This window comes from Plecotus auritus (assembly GCF_963455305.1).
Source record: "Plecotus auritus genome assembly, chromosome: 8".
In the NCBI taxonomy this organism is placed as follows: Eukaryota; Metazoa; Chordata; class Mammalia; order Chiroptera; family Vespertilionidae; genus Plecotus; species Plecotus auritus.
The window spans coordinates 43,686,589-43,709,713 of NC_137782.1; the positions used below are offsets into that span (position 1 = coordinate 43,686,589).

At 42.5% G+C, this 23,125-nt stretch overlaps 1 protein-coding gene and 1 long non-coding RNA gene across 2 annotated transcripts in view; one reads left to right on the forward strand and one right to left on the reverse strand.

Moving 5' to 3' along the window:
* The window catches only part of ZNF236 (zinc finger protein 236), a 91,083-nt gene extending 77,233 nt beyond the window's left edge, over nt 1–13,850 (reverse strand). Inside the window, exon 1 of the mRNA XM_080683382.1 lies at nt 13,731–13,850. Within this exon, the coding sequence (XP_080539508.1) occupies nt 13,731–13,785 (55 nt within the window). The 5' untranslated portion in view covers nt 13,786–13,850. The remainder of the gene's footprint in view (nt 1–13,730) is intronic.
* LOC308255632 lies at nt 13,516–23,012 on the forward strand. Its single transcript, XR_013961381.1, has 3 exons — nt 13,516–14,560; nt 18,696–19,154; nt 19,239–23,012. It is a non-coding gene; the product is annotated as an uncharacterized lncRNA (long non-coding RNA).
* Nucleotides 23,013–23,125: the final 113 nt, after the last annotated feature.

Genomic DNA, 23,125 nt, shown 5'->3' on the forward strand with positions numbered 1-23,125 from the left:
ATTTTTTAAATTGACATGCTTTTAGGTTACAAATGAGAAATGTTGAGAGGACTGAGCTGCAGAATCCTAAATTCTTCTCAGTAGGAGTTTGGGAAACCTAAAACTCAACTCTGGAGACCTGATACACACCCGCAAACACACACCAAAGCCATAGTATTGTACTCTTGCCTGCTGCTTCCAATTTTTTCTAAGTCACTACAGATCCTGGGGGCATTTCACTTCTAAGTCACCCTGAGAGGTCATCAGGAACACAGGTTCCTAAATCACTCAGCAAACAAACTCCAGTCAAAATATAAATGCTAGTTCATTAATTCAATCTACCTCTGAAAACTGCAGAAGCAAGAATAAGTCAGCAAGAGCAGAAACTGTTCCCTCAGATAGTTTTAGTGTCGGAAGATAAAGGGCTGCAAAGCTTTGGACAATCCTCAATGTGCTTCGCAATGTGTTTCTCTAAATCCAGTTGGGTAAACAGCTGTAAATTTAAAGGTATTTTCAAATAAGAAAAACTATGGCGTGGCCAGTGTGGTTCAGTGGTTGAGTGTTGACCTATGTACCAGGAGGGCATGGTTGATTCCCAGTCAGGTCACATCCCCAAAAGGGGGCATGCAAGAGGCAGCCAATCAATGATTCTCTCTCATCATTGATGTTTCAATCTCCTCTCCCTCTACCTTCTTCTCTGAAATCAATAATATTTTTTAAAGAAAAACTATGGAATACTCACTGACATTTGTCCATGATGTCATAAAATAAAGATGTCCTAAATCTCTCTAATTCTTTAAAATAAGTAGACTCCAAGTCTTATAATTTGAGCATCAATATAAAATACATATTGCCCAGCTAGTGTGGCTCAATGGTTGAGTATGATCGATGAACCAGGAGGTCATGGTTTGATTCCTGGTAGGGCACATGCCCAGGTTGCAGGCTTGATCCCCAATAGGAGGCATGCAGGAGGCAGCCGATCAATGATTTTCTCTCATCGTTGACGTTCCTCTCTCTCTCCCTCTCCCTCTCCCTTCCTCTCTAAAATCAATAAAAATATTCTCATTCTCTCTCTCTCTCTCTCTCTCTCTCTATATATATATATATATATATATATATAATACTTATTAACTATATATAGCAAATAGGTCACATAGCAAATTTGACCCAAAAATATTAGAATTTACAAATGTGGAAGTACAGCAGAGGTTATGTTAAAGACTCAAGTAAGCTCCAGAAAGCCTTGTATTTCTCAAACACCTTGTGTGCTGACAGGCATTCCACACCTCTTTTGAGTAAACAGCCTGCAGTTCCAACTCTGGCCAGCAGTCCTTGAGCCTGCTGTAGCATCTTCATGAGAGCAGGAGTTGAAATCCCCGGGACAGGAGGTGGGGCAGGGACTGGAGAGAGCTGGCAACAGTTTCAAAAATTCTTCTGGCAGAATGGCAGTAAAGCAAACTGCAGTTTCCAGAAATATTAACATAATTTTTAAAACTACAACTTTATTCATGAATGAAATGGTTCTATTAAGGAAAAAATATACCTAATTTTTATTCTCTTCGTTCTTAACTATATCCACATTCTATTCTAAAACCTGCTTTCAAAATTCCTGCACTAAATTAATAATGAAATGTTTTTTGACTCCCATGGTGGAGTGACCTGGGAGCCTTCCAAGCAATGATGCTGGGTCCCGCCTCACAGGCTGGGATGTAATCGACCCAGCAAGGTTCCCAGGTGATTCCTAATGTACTGCCAAAAGTGAAAGCAAGCCACCAGCGAGGCTTGCTTTTGGTGACATTTCAAGTCAAGTTCTACTAGTAGGCTGAAGAGTGGTCTGAAAAACACATCTAATTCCTTCAGCGCAAATCTTACCTAATATAGAGACAGTGTAAAGACTCTGATACAGGATAACCTAGTAAAAAACTGGTGAACTGACTCTATGTGATGAAGAATTATGGTTCAGTGTGGTTGTCCCAGACTAGTTGGTGTCACAGACTACGATGTGAAACCCACATTAACTTGCTACTGGCTCCGGGTCGTAAAATCTTTACACTTTAAGTGTTATATAATCACACTTTCCTCAAAATTCTCAATGCTCTTAAGTTTCTGCCTATCATAGAAGTTCAATTACTGAGAGCGAAGGGTGCTCCTCTTTGAAGAAATATTTTCATCCTCAGATACCTGATATGACTAGTAAGTTATTATTTTTAAGCAGAATCTGTCTCTCCTGAACTGTTCCCCTCCTTCTGCTGCTAAAGCAAATAAGTCACCTTAAAACCAGAGGCTCCACATCTGCTGCTGCCTCATAAAAAGTTCAAGTTCTGCCCCTTTTAGCCTCTCCCAGTGGTCTCCTCTCCTTCAAGGGAAAGGTGCAGTCCCTGAATTCATCCAAGACCTGCCATGGTCTGACCTGGCAACCTGGGCAAGAAAGCTTGTTACCTGTCTAGTTCATGATCTACCTGTCTCAGGTTTCTAGAAATGAAGTAGGACAAACATCCCTCCACCAGAAAACAGAAACTGAGCAGGAAGCCAACTGAAGGTGCAAGCTAGGAAGGAAACTTTCAAGCATTCTACTGGAAAAAAACAGATGAAGCCATACAAGACCCTAAATGTGGTTTCCATCAAGGTCACATTACTCCATATGAAAACTAAAATAGGATTAAAAATGGCGACAGAGTAAGTGGATGCTGCACGGACATGCTCCCAGGAATAAATTGGTATTACAACTAAAATAAATAAAAACTTCCTGAATAATCAACAGAAAACCCGCAGGAGAGAACCCTGATACCCGAGGACCCAAAGTAGAGACCACATAGAGACTGGTAAAAGGGGCAGAGGTGCGAAAGGGCTGGCCGGGCACCCACGGACAGCAACTGAAGTCCCAAAGAGGTATCTCAGCTGTGGGGGGTTACCACTAAGAACTCTGGGATCTAATCCCCAAGCTGAGCCCCCCAGTAGAGAGCACCAAAACTGAGGAGGGTACCCACATAACTTCTGGCTGTGAAAGGCAGCAGGGTGCTATTTGCCAGGGACTAACAGCTGAAAATTCAGGTACCCTCTTAAAGGGCCAACACACAAAATTCCCTGTGGAGCCACCCACCTTGTACTCCCGCAGGGGGTGGGTGAAGTGGACTGGAGCTGTGAGAGAAGCCAGGACTGGGGACTTGGGGGATAGAGCTCAGAAGGCAGACACCCCAGGTTTCCAGGGCTGAGTCATTCCCTCACACAGCAGAGGACATCTTTCCCACATAGACATTTACTTTGCCTGCAGGGAAGACCATCGACATACCCTATTTGAAAACACCTTGCCCTGAGGCCACTTAAGAGATTAAAAATAACAATTAGCCTCAAAGCAGAAGAAACTGCCCCACCCTGTTCAAAAAAAACCTCTCATCACACCTGATAATGATTGCCTGGGGGGCAATTCAAGTTAGAATCCTATCAGTCCATAAGCAGAGGCGGTCTCTGGAGGCTTTCAGTCTATGCCTGATCTACGGTACTAGGTGTACCGGTTAATAATTCAGATTTTGTAATCAAAGAAAACACAATAATTTCAAGAGAAACATCAAAACGGCTTTATTCAAAGTAATGTCCATCACTAGCTACGCATTTGCCTAATCTTTAGGTAATTTGTGGATACCGTCCCAATAGAATTTTTCTTGTTTTGAGGCAAACCATTCAGAGACCCAATTTTCCACTTCTTTGTACGTTTTTAAGTACTACTCAGAAAGTGTGTGTGCCATCGATTGGAACAAGTGGTAATCTGAAGGAGCAAGGTCTGGTGAATACAGTGGGTGGGTTAAGACTTCCCAGGCAGGATCTTTTAACTTGTCTTTAACTGGTTTTGAAGTGTGTGATGGTGCATTATCATAAAGCAAAATTACTTTGCCTTGTCTTCTGGCACATACTGGTCATTTCACCATCAAAGTGTGGTTCAAATTGATTATTTGTTGTCCATAGCGATCAGTATTAACAGTTACTGCGTTTTAGAAGCTCATAATACACCACACCTTCCTGATCCCACCAAACACAGAGCATTGTCTTCTTTCCGAAGTGATTTGGCCCTGCAGTCGATGTTGATGGTTGACCTGGATCAACCCAGGATTTTGTGCATTTGGGATTCTCTAAGTAAATCCACTTTTCATCTCCAGTCACAATTCGACGCAAAAAAGACTTTCTTTCATGCAGTTGAAGCAACATTTTACTGATGACTTTTTGGTTTTCCACTTGTCTTTCATTCAGTTGATGTGGCACCCATTTTTCTTCCTTTAAAATCTTTCCCATTGCTTGTAAATGATCAGAAATTGTTTGCTGAGCAACGTTTAATCTTTCTGGAAGTTGTTTTTGAATTTGACAGGAATCTTCATCCAATAATGCTTGTATAATTATTGGTCTTCAAACTTTTTTGGTTGACCTGGACATTCTTTGTCTTTCACATAAAAATCATCACTTTTAAAGTGTTTAAACCAGCGTTCACAAGTATCTTCCTTGGAGCATGTTCACCATAAGCTTCCCGAAGTATTTAGCAGCACTTTTCTTCAAAATAAAGTAATGAATTAAAACTTCCTGCAAATGCACTTTTTTTTTGGCACGAAAATTGACATTTTTAAGCACAAAAATATCTATGTTAACACCTTCAGAAAAGTTGACATATGAAATTTTGAAGCTTGCTGTCAATAAAACAAAATAGCATACATATCAAATCGCATATATATCAACATATGTATAACTCCATCTATTGAAAAAAATCCTCATTATTAACTGGTACACCTAGTAATTAGTCAGAAACAGCCTTTAACACTGTCCTGCACTAGAGATTGAGAGGTGTAGAGGATCTACCTAATACATAATCACAAATCCAAACAGAAAGCCAAAATTAGGAGATAAAGAATCCCCAAATGAAAGAACTAGAGAATTCTCAGAAGAAGAGATAAATGAAGCAGAGATAAGAAATTTATCTGAAACAGAGTTCAGAGTAATGATGTTAAAAATGCTCAATAGTATGAAAAAAGATATAGTAACTATGAAAAAGGAATAGTCTGCAATAAAATATGACATAACACAAATAAAGAGCACATTGAAAGGAATACACAGCAGATTAGGTGAAGCTGAGGATCAAATCAGTGAATTAGAAGACAGAGTTGAAAATATCACTCAATCAGAGAACCAAAAAGAAAAAACAATTTAAAAACAGGAGGACAACTTAAGGGAGCTGTGGGATAATGAAAGGTAACAATATTAGAATAGCAGGTGTTCCAGAAGAGGCAGAAAGGGAGAAAGGCATAGAAAAGGTGTCTGAAGAAATAATGGCAGAGAACTTTCCTAACCTAGTAAAGGAAAAAGTCACACAAGTTCAGGAGGCACAGAGAACCCCAAACAAGAAAAACTCAAACAGGCCCACGCCCAGACACATCATAATTAAAATGCCAAAAATTAAAGACAAAGAGAGAATCTTAAAGGCAGCAAGAGAAAAGAAAACTGTTACCTACAAAGGAGTTCCCATAAGGCTGACATCTGATTTCTCATTAGAAACTCTACAGGCCAGAAGGGAATGGCATGAAGTACTGAAGGTAATGAAAAGCAAGGATCTGAGACCAAGATTACTATATCCAGCAAGGCTTTCACTCAAAATAGATGATCAAATAAAGAGCTTCCCAGATTAAAAAAAAAAAAGGCTAAATGAGTACAGCCCCACCAAGCCAGCATTACAAGAAATGCTAAAGGGATTGTTGTAATGAGAAGAAGAAACAGAGAGAGAAACCTAGCCATACAAAATTAAAATGGCAGTAAATAAGCACCTATCAGTAATAACCCCAAATGTAGATGGATTTAAATGCTCCAATCAAAAGGCATAGGGTAGCTGAATGGATACGAAAACATGAACCAACTATATGCTGTTTACAAGAGATCCACCTCAAAACAAAAGTCACACACTCAGGATGAGAGTGAAGGGATTAAAATAATTTTTTTATGCAATGGAAAAGAAAAAAAAAGCTGGAGTAGCAATACTCATATCTGATAAAATAGACTTTAAAATGAAGGCCATCACAAGAGACAACAAAGGTCACTACATAATACTAAAGGGATTAATCTAACAAGAGAATATAACCCCAGTAAACATATATGCACCCTATATAGGAGCACCTAAATACATTAAAAAAAAAAAAAAAAAACTTCTAGAGGACTTTAATGGAGAGATCGACAACAATACAGTCATAGTAGGGGATTTTAACACCACTCTGACTTCACTGGATAGATCTTCCAGACAAAAACTTAACAAGGCAACAAAGACTCTAAAGGACACACTGGGCTGAGCTGGCGAGGTTCAGTGGTTGAGCGTCGACCTATGAACCAGGAGGTCATGGTTCAATTCCAGGTCAGGGCACATGCTGGGTTGTGGGCTCAATCCCCAGTGGGGAGCATTCAGGAGGCAGCATATCAATGATTCTCTCTCATCATTGATGTTTCTATCTCTCCCTCCCTCACCCTTTCTCTCTGAAATCAATAAAAATGTATTTTTTAAAAAATAAATAAATAAAAAATTAAGGACACACTGGATCAGATGGATTTAATTGACATTTGTAGAACATTTCACCCCAAGGCAGCAGAATATACATTCTTCTCAAGTGCACATGGATCATTCACAAAGATAGACCACATGTTAGGACACCAATAAGTCTCCACAAGTTCAAGAAGATTGAAATCATACCAAGTATCTTCTCAGTTCACAGTGGAAAGAAATTAGAAATCAACTACAGTAAAAACACCCCAAAGCATTCAAATACATGGAGGCTAAATAGCATGTTACTAAACAATGAATGGGTTACCAACAAAATCAAGAAAAAAATCAAGCCCTGACTTGTTTGGCTCAGTGGATAGAGCATCGGCCTGCAGACTCAAGGGTCCCAGGTTCGATTCCAGTCAAGGGCATGTACCTTGGTTGCAGGCATGTCCCCAGTGGGGAGTGTGCAGGAGGCAGCTGATCAATGTTTCTCTCTCATCGATGTTTCCAACTCTCTATCCCTCTCCCTTCCTCTCTGTAAAAAATCAATAAAATATATTTAAAAAAAGGAAAAGAAAAAAAATCAAAAACTTTCTGGAAACAAATGAAAATGAACACACAACAACCCCAAATCTCTGGGACACAGCAAAAGCAGTCCTGATAGGGAAGTCCATAGCACTACAAGCATACCTCAAAAAAAAAAAAAAAAGAAAAGTCAGCAATTAACTATATAACCCTACAACTTAAAGAACTATAAAGAGAACAACAATAAAAACCCAGAGTAAGTAGAAGGAAGGAAATAATAAAGATTAGAGCCAAAATAAATAACATATAGACTAAAAAAAAATACAAAAACTCAAAGAAACCAAGAGCTGGTTCTTTGAAAGACTAAACAAAATTGATATATCATTAGCCAGACTAGAAACAAAGAGAGAGGACTTAAATAAAATCAGAAACGAAAGTAGAGGAGTAACCACTGACACAGACATACAAAGGATTGTAAGAAAATACTATGAACAACTATATACCAATAAGCTGGACAACGTGGATGAAATAGACAAATTCCTAGAAAAATACAATCTCCCAAAACTGAATCAGGAAGAATAAAAAAACCTGAATAGGCCAATAACAACCGATGAAATAGAAGCAGTAATCAAAAACTCCCACCAAACAAAAGCCCAGGTCCGGACAGCTTCACAGGGGAGTTTTACCAAACATTCAAAGAATAACTAACACCTATACTCCTCAAATTATTTCAGAAAATCCAAGAGGAAGGAACACTTCCAAACCCTTTTTATGAGGCCAGCATTATCCTAATTCCAAAACCAGATAAAGACACTACAAAAAAAGAGAATTACAGGTCAATGAACATAGATGCTAATGAACATAGATGCTAAAATCCTCAACAAAATATTAGCAAATAGCATCCAGCAATATATTAAAAAGATCATACACCATGATCAACTGGGATTTATTCCAGGGATGCAAGGCTGGTACAATATTCGCAAACCAAATCACATAAACAAAATGAAAGACATAAATCACATGATCATCTCAACAGACACAGAAAAAGCATTCAACAAAATCTAACACCCATTTTTGATAAAAACTCTCAGCAAAGTGGGAATAGAAGGAGCATATCTCAACATGATAAAGGCCATTTTTTACAAACCTACAGCCAACATCACACTCAATGGGCAAAAATTAAAGCCATTTCCCCTAAGAACATGAACAAGACAGCGATGCCCACTTTCACCACTCCTGTTCAACATAGTACTGGAAGTGCTAGCCGTAGTGATCAGACAAGAAGTTATAAAAGGCATCCAAATTGGAAAAGAAGAAGTAAAACTGTCATTATTCAGATATCAGATGACATGATATTTTACATAGAAAACCCCAAAGACTCCATCAAAAAACTATTAGACTTAATACATGAATTTGGCAAGGTAGCAGGATACATTTAAGGAGGTAAAAGACCTGTACTCAGAAAACTACAGGACATTAAAAAAAGAGATAGAGGAAGACATAAACAGATGAAAGAACATACCGTGTTCATGGATTGGTAGAATTAACATCATCAAAATGTCCATACTACCCAAAGTAATTTATTGATTCAATGCAATCCCCATTAAGATACCAACAGAATATTTCACAGACCTAGAACAAACTCTCCAAAAATTCATATGGAATAAAAAAAGACCCCACATAGCTGCATCAATCCTGAGAAAGAAGAACAAAGTAGGAGGGATATCAATACCAGATATCAAGCTATATTACAAAGCCACTGTTCTCAAAACTGCCTGGTACTGGCACAAGAACAAACATATAGACGAATGGAACAGAACAGAGAACCCAGAAATCGACTCAAGCCATAATGCTCAATTAATATTTGACAAAGGAGGCAAGAGCATACAATGGAATCAAGATAGTCTCGTCAATAAATGGTGTTGGGAAATTGGAGGGATACATGCAAAAAAAAAAAAAATGAAACTAGACCCTAGACCACCAACTTACACCATACACAAAAATAAACTCAAAATGGATATAGGACTTAAATGTAAGATGGGAAACCATAAAAATCTTAGAAGAATGCACAGGCAGCAAAATATCAGACATATGTCATGGCAATATCTTAACTGATACAGCTCCTAAGGCAATGGAAACTAAGGAGAAAATAAACAAATGGGACTACATCAAAATAAAAATCTTCTGCACAGCAAAAACCATCAACAAAAAACAAGAAGGCCCACTGCATGGGAGAACATATTTGCCATATCTCCAATAAAGGTTTAATCTCCAAAATTTACAGGGAACTCATACAACTTAACAAAAGAAGATAAACACTCCAATCAAAAAATGAGCAAAGGACCTAGACACTTTTCGAAAGAAGACATACAGAAGGCTGAGAGAGACATATGAAAACATGCTCAAAGTCACTAATCATCCAAGATGCAAATCAAAACGACAATGAGGTACCATCTCACACCTGTCAGAATGGCTATCATAACCAAATCAACAAAAGATAAGTGCTAGCTAGCCAGGATGCAGAGAAAAAGGAATCCTCTTGCACTGCTGGTGGGAATGCAGATTGGTGCAACTACTATGGAAAACAGTATGGAGTTTCCTCAAAAAATTAAAAATGGCACTCCCATTTGACCCAGTAATCCCACTTCTAGGAATATATCCCAAGAACTCAGAAACACCAATCAGAAAGTATACATGCACCCCTATGTTCATAGCAGCACAATTCACAGTAGCTAAGATTTGGAAACAGCCTAAGTCCCCACCAGCAGATGAGTGGATTAGAAAACTGTGGTACATCTACACAATGGAATACTATGCTGCTGTAAAAAAGAAGGAACTCTTACCATTTACAACAGCATGGATGGACCTGGAAAGCATTATGCTAAGCGAAATAAGCCAGTCGGAAAAAGATAAATATCACATGGTCTCACTCATTTGTGGAATATAATGAACAACATAAACTGGTGAACAAAAATAGAGCCAGAGAAAAAAATACTTTAGAATATAATAGAAGTAATCCTGTTATTTGCAGATTTTTAATATTTCCTACAACTTTTGTATAATTACTATGTTAGTACAGTTTGGTAATATTATTTTATTTAAAATCTTTTTTTTTCTTGGAAAAAAAAAAAACTAAAATAACTAAGCTACAGAAAAAAAGTCCTACCTCGCTCCTCTTTCTATCACCAGAGTCAGGCCAGGCACGAAGTAATCCTGTTATTTGCAGATTTTTAATATTTCCTACAACTTTTGTATAATTACTTTGTTAGTACAGTTTGGTAATATTATTTTATTTAAAATCTATTTTTTTTCTTGAAAAAAAACACAAACTAAAATAACTAAGATACAGAAAAATAGTCCTACCTCACTCATCTTTCTATCGCCAGAGTCAGGCCAGGTACAAAGCAAGTGCTCATTAAAAAGTCCCAGGTCAACTTAGAGAGGAGGCATACCTCTTTACTTCAGTCCCATCTAATTACTACTCCAAATGATTAGGAGTAGGCCACTCCTAAACATTTCATGAGGTTTCTGTTCGACATCATTTTCTCTGGGCAGCCCAGACTTCCCTGCTGCCATAGATTGCTCCCACCAGCATGGAACACTGTCCTGACAAGCCAGAGCAGAGATCTTGTCTCTGCAGCTGAACTTTGTATCCCCAGCCACCAGAAGAGAGCCACCAGTCACAGAAAGTGCTTTAAAATATTTGCTGAATACATTAATGAGCCCATACATAGGGCTTTACATTTATCAAGGCAAAGCAACATGAAATGCACACTTTGGACTCAAATGTAGATTCAAATCCCAACTCTGACACTCACTAGCTGGGTGGACCTTCCAAATCACTTTCCCTCTCAAAGCCTCACTTCTCCTATCTATAAAAATCCCCACCTACCTTCCAGGTTTTTCTTAGAAATAAAATTCATAATGGGTGACAAAAAAAATCAGATTATAAGAAACATTACTAAAAGTGTAAACTGAGAGAAGGGTCTTCAAATGTTTTGGTCTTGGGACCCCTTTACATTCTTATATATTACCGAGAACCCAAAGACCTTAAGTTTATATAGATTGTATCTGTTGATATTTGCTCTATTAGCAATTAAAACTGAGCAATTTTAAATGTTTATTCACTTAAAAATAAATCTATTTAACATACATATTTTTATGAAAAATATAAACTCCAAAATAGTAGTAAGAAGTGTTTTCACTTTTACAAGTCTTTATATATGTGTGTGTGTGTGTGTGTGTGTGTGTGTGCGCACACACTGAGTGGCTAGATTATTATGATCTCTGAACGCATAATAATCTGGCCACTCAGTGTGTGTGTGTGTGTGTGTGTGTGTGTGTGTGTGTGTGTATATATATATATATATATATATATATATATTTTTGAGGCCCAGTGCATGAATTTGTGCATGGGTGGGGTCCAGCCAGCCTGGCCGGGGGAGGGGACATGGGCGGTTGGCCAGCCTGCCTGCTGGTTGAACTCCTGGTCGAGGAGACAATTTGCATATTAGCCTTTTATTATATAGGATATACACTGAGTGGCCAATTATTATATGTTCAGAGATCATAATAATCTAGCCACTCAGTGTATACTACATATATATATATGTATAAATATGTATATATTTTTATTGACTTCAGAGAGGGAAGGAGAGGGAGAGATAGAAACATCAATGATGAGAGAGAATCATTAATTGGCTACCTCCTGCACGCCCCCTACTGGGGATCAAATCTGCAAGCCCAGCCATGTGCTCTGACCAGGAATCAAACTTTGACCTGGTTCATAGGTAGATGCTCAACCATTAAGCCATACCAGCCAGGCTTACAAGTCTTTTTAATGCTCCCTCAATGACAGGTGGATCCCCATGTCTGTTTCTGCACTCACCCAGTTGCAACATGCTGTTTGTAAGTGAAATACATGAAGATAATGCAGCCTCACAGTTTGGTGCCACCACTGTGCTAAGACCTCATTGCTGTTGTATAATTAGTGCAAATGGGAACCAAGTAACAAAGCCAAACAGTCTTAGTATCGCTTTGAAAATGCCTTCCTTGCAGAGCCCTAAAGTGTGTGGGACTCCCAGGGGTCCCCAAAGCACACTTTGAGAACCACCGTGGTAGATAGAGCAACAGTAAGAGGGAAAGCTCAGGAAGCTGGGACACTGAGACCTACAGCATGAGAGGGGGGGTAGACTCTCCGAATGAGGACAGCAAGGCCGGACACAGAAACACCGTGGCATCTGACAAGGGACTCTTGAGAAAAGAGCTGGGCAAGGCCACAGCAGTTAGGACCCCTGAGGCTCCTGGATTTCAAGGTCAAGGGGTGGAGGAATCCATTCAAGAGTTTTAACCAGGGAGTGTACCCCTGATTTACATTTTAAGGGGACCCTGAGGCTGACAGGACAGAGGAGCAGAGACCAATTAAGGCTCCTACAGAAGTGCACCTGAGGGACATATGACTGCCAGGTGGGAAGCATAGAGGCCCGGGTGAAATACACATTTGTGGTGAAGCCACAGACCTGCCAGGCCTCCACAGCCAGGAGGTGGGCAGGGCGGGGCGCTGTGGAAAACCAGGTGACCGCCTATGCCACGTGGTAGGACAGGAAAGTCCTTCTGTGTCTTGAGCCTTCTTCCTGCTGACCCAGATAGTGAGCCTGATGCGGTTTCTGGCGGGAGGCATATTAACAAGATAAGGTAAATGCACAGCGACAGGACAAGGCCACCGGGCTGAGGGGCCTTCACGATCTCCTCACAGCCACCAACCATCACCAATGACAAGCGTGGTGATTATGACCCAGGTACGACTGCGCACATGGATAGTAGCCCACGCTCGAGGCTACATGAAGGGTCAGTCCTGGCTGGAATGCCTGCAACCTGGCCCGTCACAGCGTGTCCCTAACTTCCCTACATGCGCTGCACCCCCTTCGCTGAGGACCTCAGGGGGAGCATGGGCAAAGTGCGCGCCAGCCCCACACCTGCACCTGTGCTCCGCGAGCCTGAGCATCCCTCCTGCAGGACAGGGGCACAAAGTCAACAACTGGGCTCTGCCTATGCCCAGGCGCGTCAGTCTCAGGACCACACAGCGTCCCAGAGGAGAGGAGCCTGGTGCGGCCCTGTGGCCTGGGGACACCGAGGGCGAGGGCCGCGGCTGTCACCTCGGCTCCCCGCCCCGCCAGCCGCTCGGCTGCGCCGGCACCAGCACCCACAGGCCTCCACAGTCCGGCGGAGGGCAGGGCGGGGCGCGATCTCCGCTGACGGGCGGGCGGAAGACGCCGGACTCGCGGGAGGTGGAAGCAGAAGGAGGTTGAAGAAAGGTGGAGGGTGGAGGGTATAGGGTGGAGGGAGGAGTGAGGAGGGAGAGGGGTGGGGGAGGAGGGAGGAGGAGGGAAGTGGGAGGGGGAGGAGAGAACAGGGAGGAGGAGAAGGGAGGAGGAGGGCTGCGTGCACCTCGCCCCCGGCCCGCCGCCGCCGCCGGCCCAGGAAAGTAGGCCCAGCCGGCGGAGGGCCGCGCCGTATCATTCCGCCCGCGCCTGCGACCGGCAGTCGGGCGGCGGCGGCGGTGGCAAGACGGTCGGACGCAGCGGCGTCCTCGGCCCTCCCGGCCCCGGCCCTCCCGACCCCTCGCCGCCCCGCCTGGCCCGGCCGTTCTTGGAGCCCCACGCGCCGCATCCGGGGACTACATTCGCGCGGAGCGGCACAGCGGCGGCCGGCCGGGGCCGCTTACCGGTGTCGCCGCGCGCCTTGCTCTCCTTGGGCTTCGGGGGGCGGCCCCGCGGCATCGTCGGCGGCGGCGGCCCACCCCTCGGCCGCACACACACTCACACACATACGCTCGGCGGAGCGCGCACGCGCGGGGACAGGCCGCGCGGACGCGGCGCGCGCCCGGCCGAGCGTGGAGGCGGGCGAAGCGGCCCAGGCGGCCGCCGAACCTCGGCCGAGCGCGAGCGGACCTCACGGGGGGAAGGCGCCCGAGAAGGCGAACGGCAGCGCTAGGACCGCGCCCACCGCGGCGGGTTCCATGGCCCGGCGGGCCGTGGTGGGGGTGGTGGGGGCGGGGAGGGGTGCCGTGCGCATGCGCGTTCGGGCCTGGTGCGCTCGGAGGGCGAGCGGCGTCACCTGGTAGCCGGGACTCGGATGGCGGCCTCACCTGAAAACCGGCGTGTGGCCGAATTACCCGCTGGGACAGTCTTGGGGCTATAAGTAGGAAAAGTGCCCTATGGACAGCAGGGTGCTGAGGAAGCTTCTCAGGTGGGTCACCGGGGTAAAATGGAAAACCCCACCAAGGAAGGGCCCTTCGTGTGCCCATACCTTGCTGAGTCAGGAAAGCCTTGGGGAGCGCTGCGCCCAGACCCGGGACCTGACTGAGCAGACCTCAGTGTGCCCGTCCTCCCACGGAGTACATGAAAGCCACATGGTTCCAAATGTGGTGATCTTCCTTTATTGACCATTCTAACTCCCACAACATTCTCACGGAAACGGGACAGCAAAGTGCCAGGAGGTTAAGAAGCTGCGCTGTGGAAGGAGTGATCATTGGCTGAAGCAAGCCCAAAGCAAGTAAGTCACCTTAGTATTCTCTGAAGAAGGAATTCAAGGCAATAAATAATGATCACCAACTACATGCAAGATATGAGGGAATAGAAACCTAATGTTACAGAACTTGGAACCATGGGTCAGGAAAGACACAAAACTAGTCAAAATATTATAATGGAGGTTTAAATAATCCACGGAGAACCTTGAGATAAAGCAAGAACAGTTAGAAAAATAGGAAAGAATCTCAACTCAATCTTGGTATATGGTTGGTAAGGACTTTCCAGGTTGAGGTAAAGAGGGGGGAAACTAAAATTGGTCCTTTATATAGCTTCAATTATGTTTTCATGTATTCACCCAATTCCTGAAAAAAATTAGATAATCATAATAAGAAACAAGCTCAGCGTTTCTAACCAACATTGGCCAGCCAGTGAATGGCTAATGGGATTTCATAATTATTAATTGCTGCTTTTAAATACTTCTTACATAAAACACTTCTAATCCTTGCAACAATCCTACAAGTACCATTTTACAGATGACACTGAGGTTCAAAAGATTTAAGTGATTTGGTTCAGGCTACATAGACTGTAGGCAAATCCAAGTCTCAAATTTTAACTGACAATCCTATACAACTAGTTGTATCAAAGCAGAAAACTACTAAGTTTAGATACAATATGACAGTATTTCCATATGCATATTAGAGGAGGATTGGGATATAAGGCTAAGAAAATAGGTTGTAGGCAAATCATAAGAATCCTTGGCTACTTACAAATCAGTTTGGATTATGATGATTTGCTTATCAATGAACACCCTAATTTTTTCTGAAAATTGAAGCAACTTATACATGTGGATAAAGGAAAAAAGTAAAGAATCAAAGGGATTAAGTACCTAATAAAGTCCTATGTAGTTATAAAAGGTGAATAGGAAATGGAACTGCAGATTTCTTGTCCCAAATAAAGTAGTAGACATGATCAGTTACCAGATTCTCATCCATAAAAGACATCTGTATCCCTATCACCATATTCCTGTTGTTCTTTTTACCATTGATACACATAGCAAATACATCATCTGCAGACAGACAATTTTACTTCCCTTGTGATATGAATGCCTTTTATTTCTTTTTCTTGCCTAATTGCTCTGGCTAGGACTTCCAGTACAATGTTGACTAGAAGTGGTGAGATTGGGCACCCTTATCTTGTTCCTAATGTTGGCAAGAAAGCTTTGAACATTTCATCATTGAGTGTGGTGTTAGCTGTGGGTTTGTCACATGTGGCCTTTATTATGTTGGGACATTTTTCTATATCAAATTGCTTGAGAATTTTTCTCTTGAAAGGATGAATTTTGTCAAATTATTTTCCTGCATCTATGTAAGTGAAACGATGAATCCTATCTTTCATTCTATTAATGTGGCATATCACATTTATTGATTTGCATTGCTTTCCATGGGTAAATTACTCTTGGTCATGGTGTATGAACCTTTCAAGGTGCTGGTGAACTCATTTTGTTAGTATTTTTTTAAAAAACATATAAATGTATATGTTCATCTAGAATATTGTCCTATAGTTTTCTTTTACTGTCCTTATCTGGATTTGGTGTCAGGGTAATTCAGGCCTCCCAAAATGAGTTTGTAAGTGTTCCCTCTCTTCAGTTTTTTGGAAGACTTGGAGAAAGACTGGTGTGATTCTTCCTTAAGTGTTTGATAGAATTCACTGATGAAACCATCTGGTCCTAGGCTTTTCTTTGGTGGGAGGTCTTTTATTATTGTTTCAATCTCTTTATTCATTATTGGTCTGTTCATATTTTCTATTCATGATTCAGTCTTGGTAGGGTATATGTAGGTTGGTTTCCTAGACTTACCCTCCTAGACGTCTCAAAATTCTGTAGAAGGCTGCTCTTCCTTTCGTTTTAAAATTGATAACTATATTGGATATTAAAAGGAGTTATAAAACACTAGAGGCCCAGTGCACGAAATTCATGCACTGGGGGCGGAGGGGTGGGTCCCTCAGCCCAGCCTGCCCCCTCTCACAGTCCGGGTGCCCTCGGGAGATGTCCTACTGACAACTTAGGCCTGCTCAGCTGTAGTCTGGCCTCCCTCTTCAGAAGGCAACTGGGCTGATCAGGGGAAGGCGCCACCCCCATCACCCTGCTGCTGCTGCCAATGCTGGCTGCCACAGCCACCAAGGTGTTTTCATCAACACGGACTCCAGTTCCTTCACCACGAAAAAATGACAACTTTCTTTAGGCATTTTCAAGATGTGTCTTTCATAGGATATGACATTTCTTTTTTTTTAATCCTCACCTGAGGATATTTTTCTATTGATTTTTAGAGAGCGTGGAAGAGAGAGGGAAAGACAGAAACATCAATGTGAGAGGGACACTTCGATTGGTTGCCTCCTGCATGAGCCCTGGGCCCCGGCAAGGGAGGAACCTGCAACCTAGGTACATGCCCTTGATCAGAATCGAACCCGGACCCTGCAGTCCTCAGGCCAAGGCATTATCCACTGAGCCAAACCGGCTAGGGCAGGATATGACATTTCTTAGCCCTCCAGCAGCGGACCTTCATTTTTTTCCTCCAGGAGTGAGGTGGAAAAACCCTAGATCACCTTGTTGGATTCTTATTACCCAAGTTACCAAGAACACTGCCAGTGGCATACAGGGAGCTTACCCAATGAGTGGTCAGAAAATGTGTTTCCTTTGCAGCTCATGTGCAGAGGTGGGACTGCTGGCAAGTCGCGGCTGGCAGCCCTCTCCTTCCCCCGTCTCTGGACCTGCTCAAGCGTCTGCCGTGGCTTGGGCAGCCCCCCCCCCCACCCCCCAGCTCTGCTCAAACCTCTGCCGCGGCTTGGGCAGGGCCCCCCAGCTCCGCTCAATCCTCCACCGTGGCTTGGTTAGGGTCCCCTGGCTCCGCTCAAGCCTCTGCTGTGGCTTGGGCAGGGCACCCCTGGCTCCGCTCCAGGCTTTAAAGCAAGCAGCAAGCATTCCACCTGGCTGCTCATGCTGCCCGGTCTCAGCGGCCGCCCCCCTTGGACTGGGGAACTCGGGCGGGGCTGAGAGGACTGGGCGCTGCCATCTTGTGGCTATCTTTGTGACCGAGTGATGGTTAATTTGCATATTACCCTTTTATTAGTTAGTATATGCTCCTCAGAACCACACAGAGCACAGTTAGAGAACAGGGCCAACACCCTGGAAGTCCATATCTGCTCCTCCCTGAGGACATCCTCTCCCAGAAGTAACTGCTCTCCTGGTACTGCATCATCCCTTGACTTTATAGTTGTACAAGTTTATTTAGATATCTTTAAATAAATGCAGTGTTAGTAAATTGGTCCAATTTTTGAACTTTTTCTTAAAGTCTTCTGAATTCTTCTGTGTCTTGAGTCTTCGTTCAATACTGTGCTTGTGAGATTTATTGATGTTGATGCATATAGCTTTAACTCATTTATTTTCACTGCTGTATAGTATTTCATTGTAAGATTATGCTAGTTGATTCATTCAATCCATTGTTAATGGACTTTTGGGTTATGCCGAGTTGTGTTTTGGCTTGTTTATTTTTATAAACATACTATTTGTATTCTGATACTTCTGGAGGTTTTTTTAATACAGTATGAAAAAATATTTATCTATTATCTTATTTTTTGCTTTCAATTTGTCCCAAGTCATCTAGGTTTACTTTTCTCTATTTTCTTGCCTTCTTTTAGATTGATTTCTCATTCTACTTTTTCCCATTCACTAGTTTGAAAATTATATACTATATTCTCCCAAGGGTACATAGAAATTTAAAGATGATATTTAAGAAAATACAATGTTAACCATTATTTTTACCCTGCTCTTAATTTATATACTATTCTGTTTTTGTAATTCTGCTTTTGAACTGCAGAAGATATTTTACTTAGCAATTTAACTTGTCTAGATGTTCCTAGATGTTCCATTCTTTTTGTCCTCTACATTCCTTCTTGTATCTCTGACCTCTTTCTGCTTTCTTTCTGTCTCATACATGTTTACTATTTCATTTAGTAAGCATGACCTGTGGCAAACATTCTTGATTTTTGTTTACCTGAAAATGTCTCTATATTGCTTTCATTCTTAAAGATAGTTTCTTCTAATTAAATAATTCTAGGGTGAGAATTATTTTCTTTCTAATCTACTGAAAATATTCTGTTTTCAGCTTGGCCTCTCGTCGGTGATGAAGAATCAGTCTTCATTGTTTTGGTGATCACCTTTTTCACTGAAGCTTTTTTTAATTTATATTTTTATTGATTTCAGAGAGGACGGGAGAGGGTGAGAGAGAAGCATCAATGATGAGAGAGAATCACTGATGGGCTGCCTCCTGCATACCCCCCACTGGGGATGAAGCCTGCAACCCGGGCATATGCCCTTGACCGAATCAAACCCAGGACCCTTCAGTCTGCAGGCTGACGTTCTATCCACTGAGACAAACAGGCCTGGCTTCACTGAAGCTTTTGAGACCTTCTCTCCACCATTGGTGTCTTGCCGATTCATTTTGGAGTGCCTGTGTTTGGATTTTCATTTATACTTTCAGGGATTCATAAGGAATTTTCACGAATTACTTCTAAAATATGGCCTTAGCTGCATTCTTTCTCCTGGAATTCCAACCAGATTTATGGTAGGTCTTCTCATTTTATTCTCCATGTTTCTTAACTTTTCTTTCATAAAACTTAAAGAGGCAATCACTCTCACGTTTGTGCAGATATTCCTCTTGCCTCACCCTTGCGCTTGCCTGATGGAGGTGAAACTGCTATGAACATTGTGTCAAGTCTTGGCATGGACGTTCCACAGGGGATCCTGTGCTTGGCCTGCGTTTTGAGAAACACAACCAAGTAGCAAAGCCTGGGTTTTTCCTGAGTGTCCTCTGAGGTGGGTCCTGTCACAGCCCAAGGCGGGTCTCTGCACCCCAGTCATTTCCTCCTCTTCAAGGAGACATCTGACATTCCTCCTGCTGTGTAAGTCAGCAAGGAAGATGCACTTCAAAGGAGATTCCACAGCCCTTTCAATAGAGAATAACACTGCTTGTTTCTTTTTATTGAGATGAAAACACACATTGCATAATATTTACCATTTAACCACTTCAAGTGTGGCACTAAGTGCATTCAATTAGGAAAGTAACTTCTTGCTTACAGTTCATGGAAAACAAAATAGAACAGTTCTCCAGAGACCTTCAGATCTGCAGCCCAGAGCTTTTTCCATGTGGTCTTTACCTAAACCAGCTCCATCTCTACTCTCGGTGTTTATGCCCAGATCCCAGCCTCCTGTCCTCTGGAATCTGTGACTATATTTTTTCTTTATTCCCTGCACCAAGGATTAAGGCAGAGGCACCTATTTCCACTATGACTCCCATTTCCTAGTGTAGAAGGTGGTAGAAGATGGAACATGCTCCTCATAAAGGGTACAGTCATTTTGGACCAGCAACTCAAGAGATGCTCTTTCCTCCTACTGCTTGCAGCTTCTTGTCACTCATGGAATCACTGTGGCCGCAGACTCATCAACAGCTGATTTCCTGGGAAAAGGTGATAAACCTTCTTGGAAGGGATGATTAAGTATATCCCTTCTGACACAGTTGCATGGACTCCTGTCTGCATTGCAGCTATCAGCCCCATTTAGTGAAGGAAGATGGAGACTTAGGTTGTCTCACGGCACTCGATAAATCTTTTGAATTTCCATTTTCAGAAAGTGTTGCTGGGCAGTGTGCAGTGCAGTGTGAATCTGAGTGGCATAAATTTTTGTCCCAGAGTGTAACCTATGTGTACACTTCCACTTAAAAACACACCACACCTGCCAGTGTTCCATGGGAATGTTACCCATCAGCATTTTCCAGGCCCGCCAGCCTCCAGCCTTGGCTAATAACTTGCAGAAAATTAGAGAAGCTGTTTCTATTGTGGGGTGAGGGGGGGGCAACAGTCTGATCACTTTTCTCCTGAGCAGATATGGTCTTAATTGTGTCTCATATTTGGAGGCAGGAAACCCTCATCTATTCTATTCCTCGTTAAAACTAAGAGGTTTTATGTAAACAGTCTTTCTGCCACCCTGTTAACCTCAAATAACCCCTTTGCACCTGCCAAGTTGCACTGTGAACTACATACACCCTTCTAGACACACACTCAGCTTACAAGCAGGTTCCATAGTCATAGTCAACGATTTGGGGTGACAGTTGCCCTGTGAAGCTTAAAAACCTCCAACACATTTTCTCCCATAGATTTCACAGGAAATGCAGGTGCCAGGCTGTGTGGCCCCAGGAAAGTCCCTTTACCTTTCTAGGTCTCCGACACTAACATGAGAAAGTTGGGCTGGTGGCTCTGTGAGGTCCCCAGGCAGTCTTCATATTCTAGTCGGCTTTCTGCTTGGGCCCTGAACAGCAAACAGTGCTTTGTTTCCAAGAAGAGTCCAGTGGATGAAAGCTGGAGCCAGTGGCCCTTGAGCACACTCCCAGGGCAGGCGTTCCTGCACCCGTGGACCGCAAGTGTGAGAGTTACACGTGGCTGTAATGAGAATGAAAATGCACTGTTGATTCACTAGCAAGCCCAGCTTCACTTGTGCAGTTCACTGATGCCTGCCATCAGCTCTGTGAGGTGGGGTGCACAAAGGCAGCCACATGTGAGAGGACAGGATGGCGCTAGCAGGTTTGGCTCAGTGTATAGAGTGTCAGCCCACAGACTAAAGGGTTCAATTCCAGTCAAAGGGAACATACCTCAGTTGCAAGCTGGATCCCTGGGCCCTGGTCTCTGTGTCTTCCCCCTCCCATCCACTCTCTAAAAATCAGTAGGAAAATATCCTCAGTTGAGGATTAACCAAAAAAAGAAAAAAGAAAGGACAGGATGCCACACCCTCCTATGCAGTGTATGGTGCAGTCAGTCACCAATGGTTCGCCAGTACTAAGACCCCAAAAGGCTAAGAAGGCTGCTCTGGGCTACTTCAGAGTCAGTGCACCTGAGCTGCTGTGGCCTGGCTCATGGTGGGGGTGACACTCCAGCTGGTTCCCTCTTTAGGATGTGTTTCAGAAGAAGATGGAGAGAAAGGTGGAGGAGGAGAGGGAAAGAGGGAGGGGGTTGGGGGAGAGAGAAAAAGCGAGAGATTGGAGCGCCACCTGGTGGCAAGTCATGATGCTGCCACCACCGTCTCAGGAGCAACCCAGACTCCTGCCATTTGTTACACAGGCCTGACTTCCAGTGATGAAACAGTGATTGGCACACACTGGCAGCTTATAATAATAGGTAACATCTATTTATTTAGCAACAACTGTGAGTTATTTTTAATTGACAGAATTTTTTAGACTTACAGAAAAACTGAGCAGCTGGTACAGAGTTCCCATATATCTTCCCCCTAAATACAGTTTCTCCTATTGATAACATCTTGCATTAGTATGGTACATAAATTACATTTAATGAACCAATATTGATACATTAGTATTAACCAAATCCCACACTTTAAGGCTGACTCTTGGTGTTGTACCTCCTATGGATTTGACAAATGCATATCACATACCCACCATTGTGATATCAGAGATCAGCACCATTTTTCTGTGCTCCACTTATTCATCCCTCCCTCCCCCTAACCTCTAGCAACCACTGATCTTTTGACTGTCTCCACAGTTTTGCCTTTTCCAGAATGTCATATAGTTGAAGTCATATAGTAAGTAGCCTTTTCTGGTTGGCTTCTTTAACTAAACAATATGCATTTAAGGTTCCTCCATGTCTCTTTGTGGCTAGACAGCTCATTTTTTAGCACTAAATGATATTCCATGTCCTAGATGTACCATAGTTTATCCATCACTTACTGAAGGACATTTTGGTTGCTTCCAGTTGTTGGCAATTACTGCTATATATATCTGTGTGCAGGTTTTTGTGTGGACCTAAGTTTTCAGCTCCTTTGGGTAAATACCATGGAGCAAGGCTGCTGGATTGTTGAATTTTGTAAGAAACTGCAAACTGTCTTGCAAAGTGGCTGTACCTTTTGCATTCCCACCAGCAGTGAATGAGAGTTCCTGCTGCTCCATATCCTTAACCAGCATTTGCTACTGTCGGTGTTCTGGATTTTAGCCATTCTAGTAGGTGTAGTGGTATCTCATTGTTTTAATTTACATTTCCCTGATGACATATGATTCAGAGTGCCTTTTCATGTGCTTATTTGCCATCTGTACATTTTTTTGTGGTGAGAAGACTATTCAGATCTTTGCCTATTTTTAAAATTGGGTTGTTTTCTTGTTGAGTTTTTTAACTTTATACATTTTGGTTACCAGTTATTTATCAAATATGTGTTTTGAAAGATATTTTAATATATATGAAATAAATACACAGATATTTAAATAAAACATATTTGTTGAAGTGTCACCTAAAATAATTTCCTATGCCATCTGTGGTATGTGTACAAAAAAATTTAAATATTTCCCAATTAAAGTGAAATAGCAAAAATGCAGATTCATTTCTGTGGACATATATTCAAAGCAAAATAACCATAATCACATCCATGAAAACTCCCCATCAGTGCATCTTTGATTAGACATAAACAAGTGGACTATTATGACCCATGGTGCAGGAGGTTTAACACACACCAACATTGTTCAATACCATTTGCCTTGGGAAC